The sequence below is a fragment of the Carassius gibelio genome, chromosome A10, assembly GCF_023724105.1.
Source record: "Carassius gibelio isolate Cgi1373 ecotype wild population from Czech Republic chromosome A10, carGib1.2-hapl.c, whole genome shotgun sequence".
Classification (NCBI taxonomy): domain Eukaryota; kingdom Metazoa; phylum Chordata; class Actinopteri; order Cypriniformes; family Cyprinidae; genus Carassius; species Carassius gibelio.
The window spans coordinates 1,508,398-1,525,118 of NC_068380.1; the positions used below are offsets into that span (position 1 = coordinate 1,508,398).

At 34.0% G+C, this 16,721-nt stretch overlaps 1 protein-coding gene across 2 annotated transcripts; it reads right to left on the bottom strand.

Annotated features, from left to right (window-relative positions):
- Window positions 1-447: 447 nt before the first annotated feature.
- Window positions 448-8,243, bottom strand: LOC128020758 (septin-5). 2 transcript variants are annotated; one of them, XM_052607401.1, is made up of 11 exons: window positions 7,995-8,238; window positions 6,220-6,310; window positions 5,026-5,112; window positions 4,804-4,927; window positions 4,588-4,722; window positions 3,289-3,406; window positions 3,078-3,179; window positions 2,156-2,252; window positions 1,864-1,999; window positions 1,662-1,764; window positions 448-1,533 (listed from the first exon to the last, which is right to left on the bottom strand). In XM_052607401.1, exons 2-11 carry the CDS (start codon window positions 6,227-6,229, stop codon window positions 1,471-1,473), a joined length of 975 nt encoding a protein of 324 aa, XP_052463361.1. In that variant the 5' UTR covers window positions 6,230-6,310; window positions 7,995-8,238; the 3' UTR covers window positions 448-1,470. The 2 variants fall into 2 exon arrangements, with proteins under 2 accessions (XP_052463361.1, XP_052463360.1); XM_052607400.1 differs by having other exon boundaries at window positions 1,662-1,999; window positions 7,995-8,243.
- Between the last annotated feature and the right edge of the window lie 8,478 nt (window positions 8,244-16,721).

Sequence of the window (16,721 nt, forward strand, 5' to 3'; positions counted from 1 at the left end):
TTATAGCAGTTTCTTAGTTTTCTGACAAAATACTTTTCTGCCTCCCCTAGACAGCCATCTCTCAGTTCTGCACAAATAGAGTATATGTAAGGACTACTTGACTACAACTCAATTCAACAGTAATGAGTTTGAGGGAATACAACATGTACAGTATTTTTACTGTACATCGAATAATGAAAGTTCTATCATCTGAAGTACTGCTGCTGTATGTGTATCGTGTAAGTGAAACCCTGTAGATGAGCCTGTAGGCCAACTTCCCTCACCGTCAGTCCATGCAGAAGAACATGCTCAACTACACACACACACACACACACAAATACACATATGTGTGTGTCTGTGTGTGCAATAGAAAGATAATTTGGGTATTAATGACAAGAAAGTTAAATTATATCATGAGCAACATAAAAAGTATTTAACAATCATGAAAAGATGTACAGATCAGACAGGTTCTACCACAGATGGTGTTTATTTTTCAAAGGAATAATGATAAATGCCAGATGTTGCATCTGTCACGCTCATAGGAATAGCTTGAGTAAATACATACAGGGCATACAAATCAATATCTCAATGTATCCATGTAAAACCAACCAACAACAAGTATATTTATAAAGATGTTAGAGCCTGATAAAGATTGTCTGATATCCATTTTGTAAAATATTATGAATAATTTGGTGTTATAGGACTGGAACAGTCATCCTATGTGGTATATTATAACCTGAATCTCATAAAAAATTGAGAATTAAATTTTCATGTTCAATCAATAATGTAGACAAAAGGTTGGATTAGTGAAAATTCCTTTCAACATTTAGCAGTCGTACAACAAAGTTTGCAATTCAAGGTGCTCTGATAAGGCCTTCAGAGACAAATAAATTAATGAAGAATGAAAAAATGATTAAGGTTAAAGTATTTGCTTTAATACTGCAAATGTTTTCATACTTCTAAACCTTGTTCAGAATTTAATAACTGGTTGGTAAAGCTGCTTTAAAAGTAGAAAAACACTCAAATATTTGGTTTTCCACTTAGCATTCCACTTGTTTTAATCAAATTGGCACAGGCACACATTCGCACACACACATTACTAAATATTATAAAGAAAAGGGGATAGAAACAGATCATAAAAACGGCAGAAGAAAAAAAAACGACAGAGCATTTGCCATGTCTACTGTGAATAAAGCAGCAGTCTTTGCCATGGAAACAGTCATACAGCATCACATGGACTGTACAAAGTGTGAAAACAAACTATCACTAAATCTTTTAGCGTTACTAAATATTTAAACTTGGAGCCTGGTTTTAGATATCAGGCTCAGGTGAAGCGACCCTTTTAACCGCAGTGCTCGACACATGCATTCATATCTCTGTGTTGTGTTTGCTTTCCCTACTGCATATCCTTCAGTGGGATGTTAAAGTGTTACGTGTCTGCTTGTGTTAAAGCTGAAAGTTGAAATCGGCTGTTTTTGTTCAGAGCGGCATTTACAGGTCCTGTTCGTGCATCTGCTGCTGCATTTTTTGAAGCATCTCCTGCATCCTCCGCAACTTTGAAAGACAATGTGAATAATATTAGACAGATTCAGCATTTAGTGTTGCAGAAATGCTCAATGTCACAGTTTTTAATTGACAGCTAAGAACTGAAATAACTAGATTAAGCAGGACAGCTGACTCACCTCTTCATCTTTCATCTTTATCAGCTTTTCTGTCTCTGCGTCCGGGGTGGACAGTGGTAGTATAGGGATAGGGCTCTCCACACGATTATCCTGGGACAGTTTGCTGGTGAAAACAGAACATCTTATAAGCCATAAAAACAATGGCAAAGTATCTTTTTCAATGATATCTATTAAGATATTTGAGAAAATCATTGTGACTTGCCTTGTCATTTGCTGTATGCACTGCGCTCTGTAGTTTTCATAGTGCATGTCACACGTGATGTCTTTCAGATCATGCATGTGTGAGCGAATCAACATGTTCCTCAGCTTGACGAAGTCACAATGGGACTGATTTTCCACTGTGACAAAACGTATGTGCACAAATCGGTTTGTGAAGCCTTTTTAGAACATTTATATTTAGCTTTATTAAAACTTATTCTTGATGCATTTGTTTTTATCCGTTCAGAGTGGGTCTCATGCAAAATTGAGATATTCAAGTGTAGATTTGTACTGACCTTCCACAATGCCCCATGGGTAAAGTCTCCCTCTCACCCGCTGACCTTTGACCTCCACTATCGTGTTGCTCCCAATCACAGCAAATGGAGTGCTTTCCTGAAACACACAACATAGAACATTCAGATTTTTTGCTTTTAACTTTGAAAGTTTTTAAAAGATTACCCTAATTAAAGTTCTCCAGGAAGAGTTGAGTTTACAGTCGCTTCTAGAAGATTGTGATTTATTCCCTTGTTTGGTTCAATTTATTATTTGATTTCACTTCATTTTAAATTTTAAATTATTTTCAAAATGTTCCATTAGTTAGTTAAGTTAATTAAGTCAACTCCAGAAAGAGCTGATTTTACAGCTATTTTTTGGAGACAGACTCCATCGTTCAGGTTAACTTTTTTCCTTTGATTTTATTTATAGTTTATCGTCCTTTTTTAATTAAATTTTATTTGCTTTTAAAGTGTACATTAATTCGTTGATTTTACCAAATGTTCTTATTTTTTAAGGTATTTTTTACACTTAATTAAAATGTAATGTTGATTTTTTTTTTATTTTTTATATATTTTATATTATTTATTTATGCATTTATTTGTATTTATTTATGTATTTATTTAAGTTAGTTAGTCAAGTTCTGCAGGAAAAGTTGAGCTTACAGTCGTTTTTTAAAGATGGATTCCCTTGTCCTGGTGGAATATTTATTTTTATTTTTATTTATAATTAATTTAAATTAATATATATATTTTTATTTGTATTTTACTTTGACTGTTATTAATAATAATCATTTTGCTAAATTATTGTCCCAGAGGAGTATAGTTAACTGGATCAAGCATGTAGCGTGGATCCTATGAACCAGACATAGAAACACAGAAACAGCGAACATCAGTTTTCATGTCTCGAGTTTTTAAGTATCCATTTATGAGTCATAATTCTGACCTTTAGCTCTCGGTCCTGTTGCTTGAACTCCTCGTCTTCATCAGAATCACAGTCTGGGAACTGGTACACTTTGATGCCGAACTTCTCGATCTCTTCCCTCACCTTGAATAGAAGGATGGAAAACAGTGGTTACGTCAGAAGCCCTGACACCATCGAGCGAGGATGCGGTGTGCGTGTATGAACAGACTGAGGTCGAGGTGATCCGCTTTACCCTGTCCTTCATCTTCCTCATCTCTGCTGGCGTCAGACAGTCAGCCTTGGAAATGAGTGGAACCACGTTCACCTTGTCCTGCAGGGCTTTCATGAACTCCACGTCCACGGGCCGCAGCCTGAGGGGGAGAAGAGAGAGTGAGTGGGCTTATCCAGTCTGTCATACTTCATTCAATTGGCTTTCAGAAAAACAGACATTTAGAGTCTAAGTTTCATAAATGAAGCCATATGATGGAAAATAAGATTTTTTGCTCATTCATAATCGAGTTTGATGTTTATATGAAGTTCATATTACCATTCAAATGTTTGGGGTCAGTTTTCTGTGTGTGTTTTTGAAAGCTTCATTTATTTGATTAAAAATACAAATAAAAATAGTGATATTGTGAAATATTATTACAATTTAAAATAACTGTTATCTGTCTTAATATATTTTAAAATGTAATTTATTCCTGTGATATAAAGCTGAATTTTCAGCATCATTCCTCCAGTTTTCAGTGTCACATGATCTTCAGAAATCATTTTAATATGCTGATTTGGTGCTTTAGAAACATTTATTATTATTATTATTATTATTATTATCAATGTTGACAGTTTTTGCTGCTTAATATTTGTTTTGTGGAAACCATGACATAATTTTGCAGGATTCTTTTATGAATTGAAAGTTTAATAGAACAGCACTTATTTGAAATATAATTTTTTTTTTACAATTATAAATATATTTATTGGCACTTATGATCAATTTAATACATAAAAGTATTAGTTTCATTAAATGAATCTTACTGACTCCAAATTTCTGAATTACTTTAATTTTAACAAAATAAGCAGTATGATGGACAACTATATATACAGTATATATATATATATATATATATACACACACACACACACACACACACACACACATATATATATATATATATATATATATATATATACACATATCAACAAATAGCTGTAGAACTTGTAGAAAAATTATTTTTGTCTGTTTCTATTGCTTAATAATTTATTTGTAATTCTTTTAATAATTATTTCAGAATTATTTTATTTTGCCAAATTTAAGATGTAACATTTCATGTATTTCATTTTCATTTCTGCATTTGGCATTTAAGGTATACGTTAAAGGTATTATTTATTTCTCTATTCATTTTAGTTAAGCATTTCCTGGGAATTGAACCCATGACCTTAGTGTTGCTAGCAGCTTGCTCAACTGTTTGAGCAAAAGGAATGCCTTTATCTGAACATATTTTATTCAGATATTTAAAGTAAGCACATATTTAGTAGAGAGTCCTGGTTGGATTACCCGTGTCCGAACGGAGGGATGAAGTATAAGCAGCAGTGGACACGGTTATCCTGGATGTTCTTCCTGTTCAAGCCACTTTCATCCCGAAAATACTGTTCAAACTGCTGGTCAATGTAGTCAGTGATGGCCTTCCAGCTGACAGGTGAGACAAAAGCCTCTGATTAAAAGAAAACGACACTATAATGAACAAATCTGAATTAAACTGTACGTATGTACCTCTCTGTGTTATTGACAGCGTCTCCAAAACCTGGTGTGTCTATAATAGTCAGCTTCAGCTTAACACCCTTCTCCTCGATGTCAACCGTGTGTTTGATGATCTCCACAGTCTGACTGATGCGCTCTAAACACCAAATACATATTTCAGGAAGGACAGATGCGTCATCTAGAATACATTATTTAAACTGCAGTAAATCTGCGAGTATGAGAGCAGAAATATACCTTCAGCATTCAGTAGTTTCCTGTCCTTGTACAAATCTGTGAGGAACAAGCTGTTGATCAGGGTGGACTTTCCAAGACCAGACTCCCCTAAAAGACAGGGAGTGTATACATGCAGAAATTCAGATTTTGCTCGTGTGGTCGAGAAACGTTTGAAGCTCTTTATCTGTCTGCTTTCAGTTATATGAATCATTAAAAATGGCAAAATAGACTTCACAGGGTTATTAATATCAAACTAAAACTAAAACTAAAATAAAAACCAATACTAAAAAAATTTCATTACTTGACAAAATAAATGTTAATAAAAAAAACTTTTTATTCAGCAATTTTAACTTTAATTTCTGCAGCATTTCTCATTTTAATTTAGTTTAAATTGATATGCTAAATTAAAATGAAAAATGAAAAATAAATAAAATAAAATTATTAATAAAATAAAACTATATAGACAGATAAAAAACACTAAAAATTACAAAAACACACCAAAATTTATAAAAGTACAAAGAAAAAAAGAAAAAAGAAAATATGCATAAACACTTATAGCATCTCAATGATACTATTAACACTGTTTCTATATATTATTTTAGTATTTATTAATATACTTTGAGTCTATATAAAATATACTTATTTGTATTTTTATATCTTCAATTATAATTGTAATTTTTGTTCAAATTTTAATATTTTGTTACATGTCTTTTGTTCCTATTTAGGTTTAAGCTATTTATATGAATATTTACTTTATATGAATATTTAATATTGATATTTTATTTAATCTTTATTTCAGTTAAATTGGATAGTCCACCCAAATGAAAAGTCATAATTTACTTGCCCTCATATTGTTCCAAACCTGTATGCCTTTCTTTCTTCTGCATGTGGAACCCACACACACACACACACACACACACACAAAGATATTTTAAAGAATGTTGATAACCAAACAGTTCTGGATCCCATTGACTTCCACAGTATTTTTAGTTCATACAATAGATTCAGTCAATGGGAACCAAAACTGTTTGGTCACCAACATTGTTCAAAAGATACTCTTTTGTGTTCACGGAAGACAGAAAGTCATGAAAACATATAGAAAGTCATGGAACAACGTGAGAAAATGATGATAACATTTTCATTTTTGGCTGGACTATCACTTTAAGGAACACAATAGTTTTAATATTAGTTATAGTTAATGATAAGGAAACTCACCTGCTACCATGAGTGTGAAATCAAAACCTTTTTTGACCGACTTCCTGTGAACCTGGTTTGGGAGGGTGGCGAAGCCGACATACTCTTTTTCCTAAAAGAATAGCGTATATAATGAGATCATTTAACAGAGCAATGCTTCTACCACATCAATTTCCATATCAAAACAACTGTACAGTATGCAAAAATGGACATCAGCAAAGCAAAGCATGTGATAGCTGTGGGATAAAGATGAATCCAAGCACCCAACCCCCATCCTACACAGCCTGCCTGATGTAACCACACTCACTTCTTTACTAGGGCAATCCCACAATTCCTGCCATGTTTCATTATGTTTAGGAGCCAATGCCGAAGGCCTCAAAGCCCATTTTTACAATATTACATAATTTATCCTATTATATAAAACCATTCTACTGTCATATAGAATCATTATGCTTGGTTTGCATCACAAATATGCAAAATTAGCTCTGTTTATTGATCCAATGCATCTTAAAGAGCAGCAGAGTATGCAATTTGTTTTAAAATCCATGCAGGATCTAAGTACAATTAGACTGATTAGTAGAGTTTGCTTTTGAGAATGCATTGTATTATATTACAAAATAGCAATTTTGGATCAAAATGAGAAGGTCAACATCTTAAAATCTGTTTTCACACAATAGATTCCCCTGCTTGGGTTCATCTCCAGGATTGTTTGGCCTGTCTGGGAATCTGGCTGTGGGGGAGAGGTTTATCCTGACTTAGAGGCATGGATATTGGATTTTGCTTTCATGCACAGCTGGCAACAGTCACTTGAATCCATGTGCATGTATTAGTGGGCGTTCACTGAGAAACAAGACAAGAAATGAAACATGATAATTTATCATGTTTTTTTTTTTTTGTTTTTTTTGCATGTTTGTTTTTTATTTGAAGAGGAATATGTAATCATAAAAATATTCCAAAACAGTGTGGCATCTCATTAAAGAATGTAAAATACGTCTTTAATAGGATATTTAGGATTGAAAAGCACTATATGGGTGAATTTCATCATAAAAATATATGAAATTACATTTTGCATGAAGCCAATGAGCCCTAATTTTTGGGACTATTAAGATTTTTGAATTGGGACATTATTTCAATATCAATGAATCATATTTCTCCCCTAATTCTTATTATAGTAATGCATAAAGAAAAAAATGTCGCTATGCAAATGATCTTAATTGCAATACAAACATAATTATTATTTTTTTTTCTGCAAAATGCAATTTCATTTCTCTTTAATTCTGGGGTGAAGTATGGCTTGTTTTTTTTAGATTAACGCATATAATTAAAACAATAATTATGCTAGATACATTACATTTTAATGAACACGTTAGGACGAGTGGCTAATAGTATCTGCATCTTTGTCATTGTCCTCAAATGATGCAATGCATGCAGTTCTCCTGCTGCTTCACAGTGAGGTCAAACAGAGATTGTGATGAAATGTGGGACAGTGAGGATTAGTTTCATGCATTTCGGAAAATTTACAGCATCCTTGAATTTGATGGATATTTGCAATCCTTAAATGCCAGACCAAATATACAGAATATACTATTTTGGTGTCTCTCCCAACCAAGCCGATGTAAGTGAGGCAGGAGCGTCTTATGAGCCCCATGGCTCTATTCATAGCATGCCAACCCACTGTCCCAGAAATAGCCTATATGCAGCACGCGCACAGATGTGAATCATTCAACCTATGGCAAACACATTGATAAAAAAAAAATGATAAAAAATTATGATTGAAGACTTAAAAGTAGTCTTACCTCTGCATCCTCTGTTGTGTGATGTGAGACGCCCGAAGCAGGTGAAGGATGCAGACGCCCATTAAGGCATTAAATCCAGAGCGATTGATGCAAACAGACAAATTACATTTCCCTTATTAAATCTTAATGTTATTTCAGTCCCCTACCGTTAACACCTCATGTCTTACCTGATTTCACCGTCCTGCTCTTGTACCTGGCGCTGCTCGTCATCCCGACCGCTTTCGGAACGCCAATCACAAATCGTACTATGGCGAAGGCGTGCTCATTAATATTCATTAGACAAGTCTACTTCATTGGACGGTCACCGAGGAACATCTGCGCGAGTCCATCGCTATTGGATAGTAACCGCGAAACTGCAGCATTATGTAATTAATATTCATGAGATGATGTTTGGCCATAGTAGGATTCATATATTGGCTTGGAAAACAGCTGGAATATATGATGCTGCCAGATGGGATATTTACTGTATATATAAAATACAAATAAGGTAAGGGTGTGTCAATCGATAAAAAGTACAAATATCCATATTAAAAAAGTGTGAAATATAAATAAAAATATGAAAGAAATAAATCACTTTCAAACCGACCTATAAACATACATAAAAAACAATATATATATATATATATATATATATATATATATATATATATATATATATATATATATGTATAGTTAAATGTAAAATAAATACATAGGTAATAAATTAATCACAAATGATTTTAGTATACTCCATTTGCCAATTTTATTTTATTTTTTACTTTAATTTACGCAATTATGTTTTATTTTTCTTTATTAATAATACATTTTAAAAAATGATGGCTTATGTAAGTGGTTCTTCCAGTTTTGCGTACTGTAGAGATCTGACACATGGTGGCAGCATAACATTATATCCAGATTCACTGTATAAATGTTTGAACTACAGTGGTTTGAATGGATGCATGTGAGTCTTTGTGTGCTTAAATGATCAATTATAGCTCATGCATGTATTGTCATGCATTGGGATTTTCCTCACAGAGAACGACATGGAAAGGAAGATGTCCGGAGAGCAACACAATAGTGAGACCCTGCTCTGTAAATACTGCCCAGGAAACCATGTGACAGGTTACAGCCTGCATGAACTACAGGGAACTGTTCCCCTCTGGGTCAGAAACAGAGCAGTTTATTTATTCTAGAAACACATCAAAGGCCACTTCAATTAGGAAGATGCTGACATTGCAACTCTGCTGAAGAAAAAAAAATGAAGTAAGTGAATGAATGTGGGCTGTATTTAGAAATGTCCTCTGTTTGTTGAGGAAATAATGTTGATATCTCTCATTTGCTTTCAGAAACTGCTGGCTTTTTATTTTCAAAACATAGCCTTAAAGGGACACTAAGTAGGAATTACACCCATCTAGTGGTGAAATTGTATTTTGCATTCAAACTAATTTTGCTCTCCAGCGCTTTTTCAAATGCGCGTTGCATCTACGGTAGGCGATATGTACCAAAAAGCTTCGTCGAGTTTTCCTTCAGGTGAACAGGTGTGTTATTTCAAACAAACTGCAACATGACAACTAACAAACGAATGTTACAGTATGAATTACTGACTGTGGAAAACATGAAATATTGTAATTAGTAGTTATGTCTTCTTTATTCGTTATATTTTCTGAATAATGTGCATTGTTAGATATAAAAAAAATATTATAATATCGATTGTAACACTGACTTACCTGTCGAGAAGAAAACTGGCCACTTCAGCGTCTCTTTTGAAATCTTTATCAAGCATTAGCTCTTTCCAACTAGAAAAAGCTTCCCCGACATTAACTCTTGTTTTCTGTAATCTACGGTCACGTTTCCTTTTACGTTCTATTTTTGACTGTTTTGGCGACGATGTTTTCTTCTCCTGTGGCGCGGCATATGTATGGTCCATAATAAGAATGCAATCCAGACTTTTAAACTTGCCGGTGCAGTTTCAAGCGCCTCTCACTGCTCTGCACCTGCGTTTCTGGCTCTGACCGAAAAAGCGCTGTGGAAACGCGTTGGCTTAGTACTTTTTGTCCCTCTCTGCTATTATAGTTTTGCAAGATGGCGGAACTACATGGAAGCCTCCGTCGACCTACCCGTCCCATGTATATAAAGATAATTAATTCTTCATTTACAAGGATTAGTTTAAACATTGGCATAGGTATTTGTACACCATTGAGGGCATATTTATGAATAAAAATATTGATTTTAGATAATAAAATACCTAAAAAGTTACTTATTGTCCCTTTAATTGATAAATATCATCTTCTATAATTTATAAAACTATTTTAACTTTTCTCAGTTTTTAAGTTTGTGAGTTTTGGGCCGTCCAGTAAAATGGGCTTGATCACTGTTATAACTATAGCCATTGCTTCATTACAGAGGACTTGGTCAAACTAAATGCATGAGAAACATGTCAGATCATTTCTATGGAAACTTGAAAACTGACATCTTACTGTATAGTCCTCCAACAAAAGAGCCTGCTTTGATCCATTAAGAGGTCTGCAGATCTATAATGTTGTTTCAGCACCCTTTTTCCACTAGATTCATTACATCCGAACCAGGGAGACTTTTCTTACATATAAATGACTTTGGATGACTTGATGGGATCAGGAAGAAGGTCAGCACTGTACTATGACTGACTGAAAGCTCACAATATTTCCCTCTGGTGCAGTTTGTAAATAATGTGGCTTATTACTATTTCAGAGAACATTGTATCACTCAGATGTAGCTTTTGCAGGAGAAATTATTCAATTATGTTGTTTAAAATCATGCAAACATTTTTAAATATCTTTCCAAGGAGAGCTAAAAAATAGAGATTACTTATTCTTGGAAGAACAATATTTGGGTTCTCAGGAAAACACATTAATCTCAATTGTATCAAGAGCTGATTTTTCTTTCCCACAGGTACAGTCAGTACACAACTGCATTTTTTAAAATGTTTTTGAAAGCTGCATTTATTTGATCATAAGTACAGTAAAGACCGTGATATTGTGAAATATTTGTACAATTTAAAATAGCTGTTTTTTCTTTTATTTGAATATATTTTAAGATGTAATTTATATGGTAAAGCTGAATTTTCAGCATCGTTACTCCGGTCTTAAATGCTGATTTGATGTTGTCAATGTTAAAATAGCTGTGCTGCTTAATATTTTTATGGAAACTGTAATATACTGTGAAATAGAAATCTTTTGGAACATTATAAAAGACATTTCTGACCAAGTATTTTTGATTCCATCTTTTGATGCGATGAAAAAGTCAAGATGTAAATCTATTTGCTAATGTCCTGACGATAAACCTGTTTATCTGATACAATTTTCACTGGTGCCAGAACAGCCCCATAAAGCATATTGAGAAATGAGAGTCAAATCTGGATAATGTCTAGTTTATAGTTATCTCATCAACAGTTTCTGTTGTGTTATTGCCCTGACGAAAGCTGATAGTTATAAACAATGGTGCAACAAAACAAAAACATCATAAAAACAGAGCAATCGCTCATGCGACCAAACTAGCGCAGGGGCAAACCAGAGGAAGACAATGATGGGAAAATCCTGTGTAGAAGCAGTGAAATTACCGAGCTGCTCCACACAGTCATCTTCCTGTGCTTCAGTGCTGGATATTAGACAGCAGCCAAACAATTAGCGTTTGCAATTAATAGTTCACTCCAGATCTGAACAATCACAGTACAGCTATTTTGTAGTCACACAAGCATTGTTGTTGTACTTTCATTCTTCTATAACCTTGCTTATTTGCAATTTGGTTTCTCGATTATGTTATTATGTTACGGCTATGATTTAATCATGCTATTTCATGCGAGTATTTTATCTTTCCCTAGAGCTAAGACCATTGTTGCTTAGCTTATCATTGCATGCATCAAAAAAAAAAACCAAAAAAAAAACAAAACAGATATCTCTACATATATCTCTACATCTCTAGATATCTACCCCCTCCTTCAGTGTAAAGGTGCAGTCACATTATGGTAATTTCAGCAAAATTTCATGAACAAAAATGGTCTGTTGTATATTGTCAATAGTGTAGTGATGTAAGAAGCACAGCTCACACAGAAGTCACTTTCAAACCAAGCAGCTTTCTGTTGGTCAATTAAGTAAATTCATATGGAAGCTTGTTTCCACCACAGAATAAAAAAAAACTTTGTATGTATTTATTAAAGAATTAAGAAAAAAATTGACATTTGTGGGATGTAAACTAAGTATTTGGTTACGAAGTCATAATTGTGAGATATAAATCTATATCTATATATCTTGGTTAGTTTAATGCAGTACATAGCAGGTTTATATATATATATATATAAAGTTTATTAAAATAAATAAAAAGGTGACAGAAAACGAATAGAGAATACTAGTGTTAGAGGGTCATTTTTTAAATAATAAATAAAAAGAAAACAAGTAGAAAAAGAACAGATTTTTTTAAATAAAATGAAAACAAGCAACTTGAGTTAACACTTAAAATTCTGACTTTGAGAAACAAAGTCCTAACTATGAGATATAAAAAAAAGTTATAACTGTGAGAGAAAAAAAGTCACAATATAATTTTTTTTTATTCCTTTGCAGAAACGGGCTTCCATACATTCACACTCTGAACCAATCACGTGAATTTGACCAATAGAAAGCTGCTTGTTTTGAAATGACCTCTGTGAAACGCTTACTCATATTTGCGTAAACAAGTTTTGTTTCTAAAAGTTCTGCTATCTGGCATCTAGCTTTTTATGAAACCTGGTTACCTGGTGAAAGTACATAAGCACTACGCAGAACATGTGGATCTGTGCCAGTTGTAGTGACGCTGAGGCATCTTATTTGTTTCGTCTCAAGGTGCTCGATGTACTACAGGATGCTTCATGGTCACAAACTGGGCACAGGAGCTTGCTGAATGCTTCCTCCAATAGACAGCAATGACACAATAGCTTTTCTGGCACCTACACTAGCTCATTAAAGGTGGCTCGAGTGGCTTGGCACCAGCTCGGTAAAGATGCCTGGTACACTGCAGGAAACGTTTATTGTTCTGTACAAGCTGTTTCCTTGTTTCTCCTCTCATGACGTACAATGACGTGTGGGGGTTAAGGCAAATGTTTCTCTCTTTTCTCATAAAACCCAAGTCAAACTGAAAGCTATGATTTTTTTTTTACAAATGTAAGTGCAGTACAGTGGAGAATGATACAATTTTTTTTTTTAAATAATAATCAAAATAATTAAATAAAAACGTTTTATTTATTTTTATTTATTTATTTATTTATTATTATTTTATTTTTTATTTTATTTTTTAAGCGCAATAAGGATTTGGCTTAGTTAAGCACTACCATACAATATAAGTAAAAAAAAAACATTTATTGCAATGGATTTGGCTGTTTGAGTGAAGTTGAAATGCAAATAGAATACAATTGGGTTAATACGATTGTGTTAAAACCATTAATGTAATTGTGATTTTATAAGCTACTGAACATCAAAACTTGCTTTTCGAAATCAAACATTGCTCTCGACATTTTACTCAATGCACAAATTTGTAGGAAAATTAAAGAAATTGCAGGGTCATCTCATCCAATTTCGAGCAAATCTAACTTTTCTAGAAACAGAAGATTTTTTTTTTAAAAAATTGCAATGTCGCAATAATTTTTAAAAGGTTGTCTGAGTGGCTTAACAGTCCATAAATGTTTCTTTATGATGGACACAGGAAGTGGTCTCAGTCCTAAAAGAAGACGGCTGATCTCAAGATTGATAGGGAAAATGGCTCAGGAAGTTAGAAGGAAACAGTGAGTCAATTGGGAGAATTTTCTCCACTTTAAGGGGCCAGTTAGAACCAGTTTGCCCTGGGAACATAAATGAGTAATTCCCAGCTGAATATTGGATGAAATGATGGTCATACTTGTACAATGACTGTAAACACTGCATATGAAGAACCTGACTCTCGATTTTCTTCATAAATGACAACATTAATGTACAAGATACAGTCAGACCTGCTTCCTGGTGATAACTGGACCTGGATATAAACTTCATCACTGTACTCGAGGAACACATTATAAAATTCATTTAGTAATAAAGATGTGACTCATGAAGGGTGGGTGGAACTCGATGACTCTTAAAGGTTCACTCCTTTAGGTTCACTCGCACAGAAGTAGAATATGTTCGTCCTGTGAGTGCTTAATATGGTTATGTTCACACAACTCAGTTATTAACAAGAGTCATTTTTTAAGAAAACTTTTCTGTTATGTCAGTCCTGCTGCACTTCAGACTCCATAAAATCTACTCCAAACTGACCAGTGACATCACCATGTTACAGATGATGTCATGCTTACAGCTGAGATTTGTGGCAAACGCGAAAATACAAAAAGAAATTCACAATCAATAAAGTTTCTCAAATACTGTAGGCTATGTGAGCTGTTATATATGGAAGCCCATTTCATTCCAAATCATGCTTTGGTAAGTCATAATTATGACTTGAAATGTTTTTATTATGGCATGCTAAATTGTAATAATTTGTAGAATTATAACATGCCAAGTCATAAGTTTGAAATAAATTGGAATTATGGCAAAAAGTCATAATTTTGAGACTAAAATCAAACAAGTTGATAATGTACTAAGTTGATGTTATGGCTTTAAAGGTCATAATTATGACTTAAAGTCAATTTTTTTATCTCATAATTATGACGTCATAATTTTGACTTAGTATGTCATAAATTCAGTTTATAAAAGTCAAAATTTCTATCTAATTTCTAAATAATTGTCTTATATGTATGACCTTTTGTGTCAATTTTAATTTAGTACGTCATAATTTAAGTCATAATTTAAAAGTCATAATCAAGACTTTTTATCTCATAATTGTGATTTACCAAAGCATTATTTCTTATGTGGCAGAAATGGTCAAGTTTAAAGTCAGTCCGAAACACTGTTTTAACATAGGTATTATATAGTATGATATAGTGTTCCTGTAGCTCAATTGGTAGAGCATTGCCATATCAAGCGCAAGGTTGGGGGTCCGATTCCCCGGTTCAATTATCCCTTTGGATAAAGGCGTCTGCTATATGCATACATTTTTATATTTTGAGTCCCTTTTCAATGTAAATCCTTTTTCTTTTTTTTTTTCTTTTTTGTCTGATTCAGGTCTTATATAATAAATACTAATAATTAAGCATAAGTAAAACCAGTTGCAAGCAATCATGAGCATTTTTGAAGAAAATCTGATAATATGAAAACGAATGGTTGATTGCATAGTTGGAATCGCCATTATGCTAGAACAATAGTCTTGAGGGAAATAATAAGACAGGACAGGATTTCCGCACCATACAACTCCATCTGTCCCCATGTGGCTCACCTCAGCCTCACTGTTCATCACCCACGGGCCGAGCTTCAGCTGCTGCGACTGCTGCCAAAGAAGCAGGACTTGACGCTTTGTTTCTGTGCTCACATCCTGACTGATGTTACTGATGAGGCCCACTGGATACGTGTTTGATCCCAGACACCTGGCATGGCTTCTGTGTACCGCTCAGACTAGAGGAAACATCTGCAGAAAACATGCACATCAGCGTTTTTTGTGCGCTTCTGGTGTAGGTGTCTGTCGAGATTCTCGCTAAATGTGAGAAAACATAACGCCTCGATGGAATGCTGGGAAGTCCGTGGCTAGTGCATGAACATGATATGAGGTCAGCCTTTGATTAACACAGCTTTGTTTGTGTTCTTTCTAATTATATTTCCATGCGTATGAGGGGCTGATTGCAGAAAAGCACAATTATTAGCTGACCCTGTTTTAATGTGTGTTTCTATTACTCCGTTATCAAAAAAACAAAAAAACACTTTTGTTTCCCTGTGGTCATTTTCTTATCAGATCCCTTCCGATCAATTTAGGTCACAAGGTAGCAGTTCTTATCTACGCCACACTAAATAAGAAGACTTCATAGATTGCATTTGGGTTTCTAGGGGGTAAATGTTCCCACTGCAATGAGTAATAAAATAGTTACAAGTAGTAAACGTTAGCGGTTTGGTGTGGTCTATCTTGTGATCATCATGCTATGTTTACTTTACAGTAAACACATAAAGTAAGAAAACATGAATCAGCCAATGACAGCGCCTGTCTCTGTCATCATTGTATACAATTACTGGCATCCTGTTTTTTTTTAAAGGCAAAATGTCAGTACACAGGTCTATGTATCACCAAAACAGCAAGGAGGTTGGGATAAAAGCTGATATTAAGAACTGAAACCGTGCATTTGTCTTCAGCTTGTTGATATAGGAAGTTTTTATTTGATTTTAACATATACTTAGAAATGTTTACAAGTCATTGTTGTAATGTACATAATATTTTAAACATAATCATAAAATTGATCTTACAGTCTTAACAATAAAGATTTTTTTCACAGCAATGCCATAGAATAACCAATTTTGGTTCCCCAAAGAAGCTTCCAGTGGACAATTCTTAAAAAAACATACAAAAAAAAAAATTTTACCCTGACCCTCTTGAGGAACAGCAGCCTGAATCAACAGAGATTTTCCTGCTTCAGTTTGATTCATGGTTAGTGCCGCTGCAAGGTGCCACCGAATGTGTTGCTCAGCATTTTAACCACAATTTGGAAAACTGGATGACCTACTGATAGTACACTTTTAAATTAATACACTTTACATGGAATTAAGTCTCTGGGACGTCCAGTAAATGGACAGTTTAACACTGGAAATTGTCACTTCTGGGAAAACCGCTTTGTGTGAGAAAGCACTGTTCATTTAA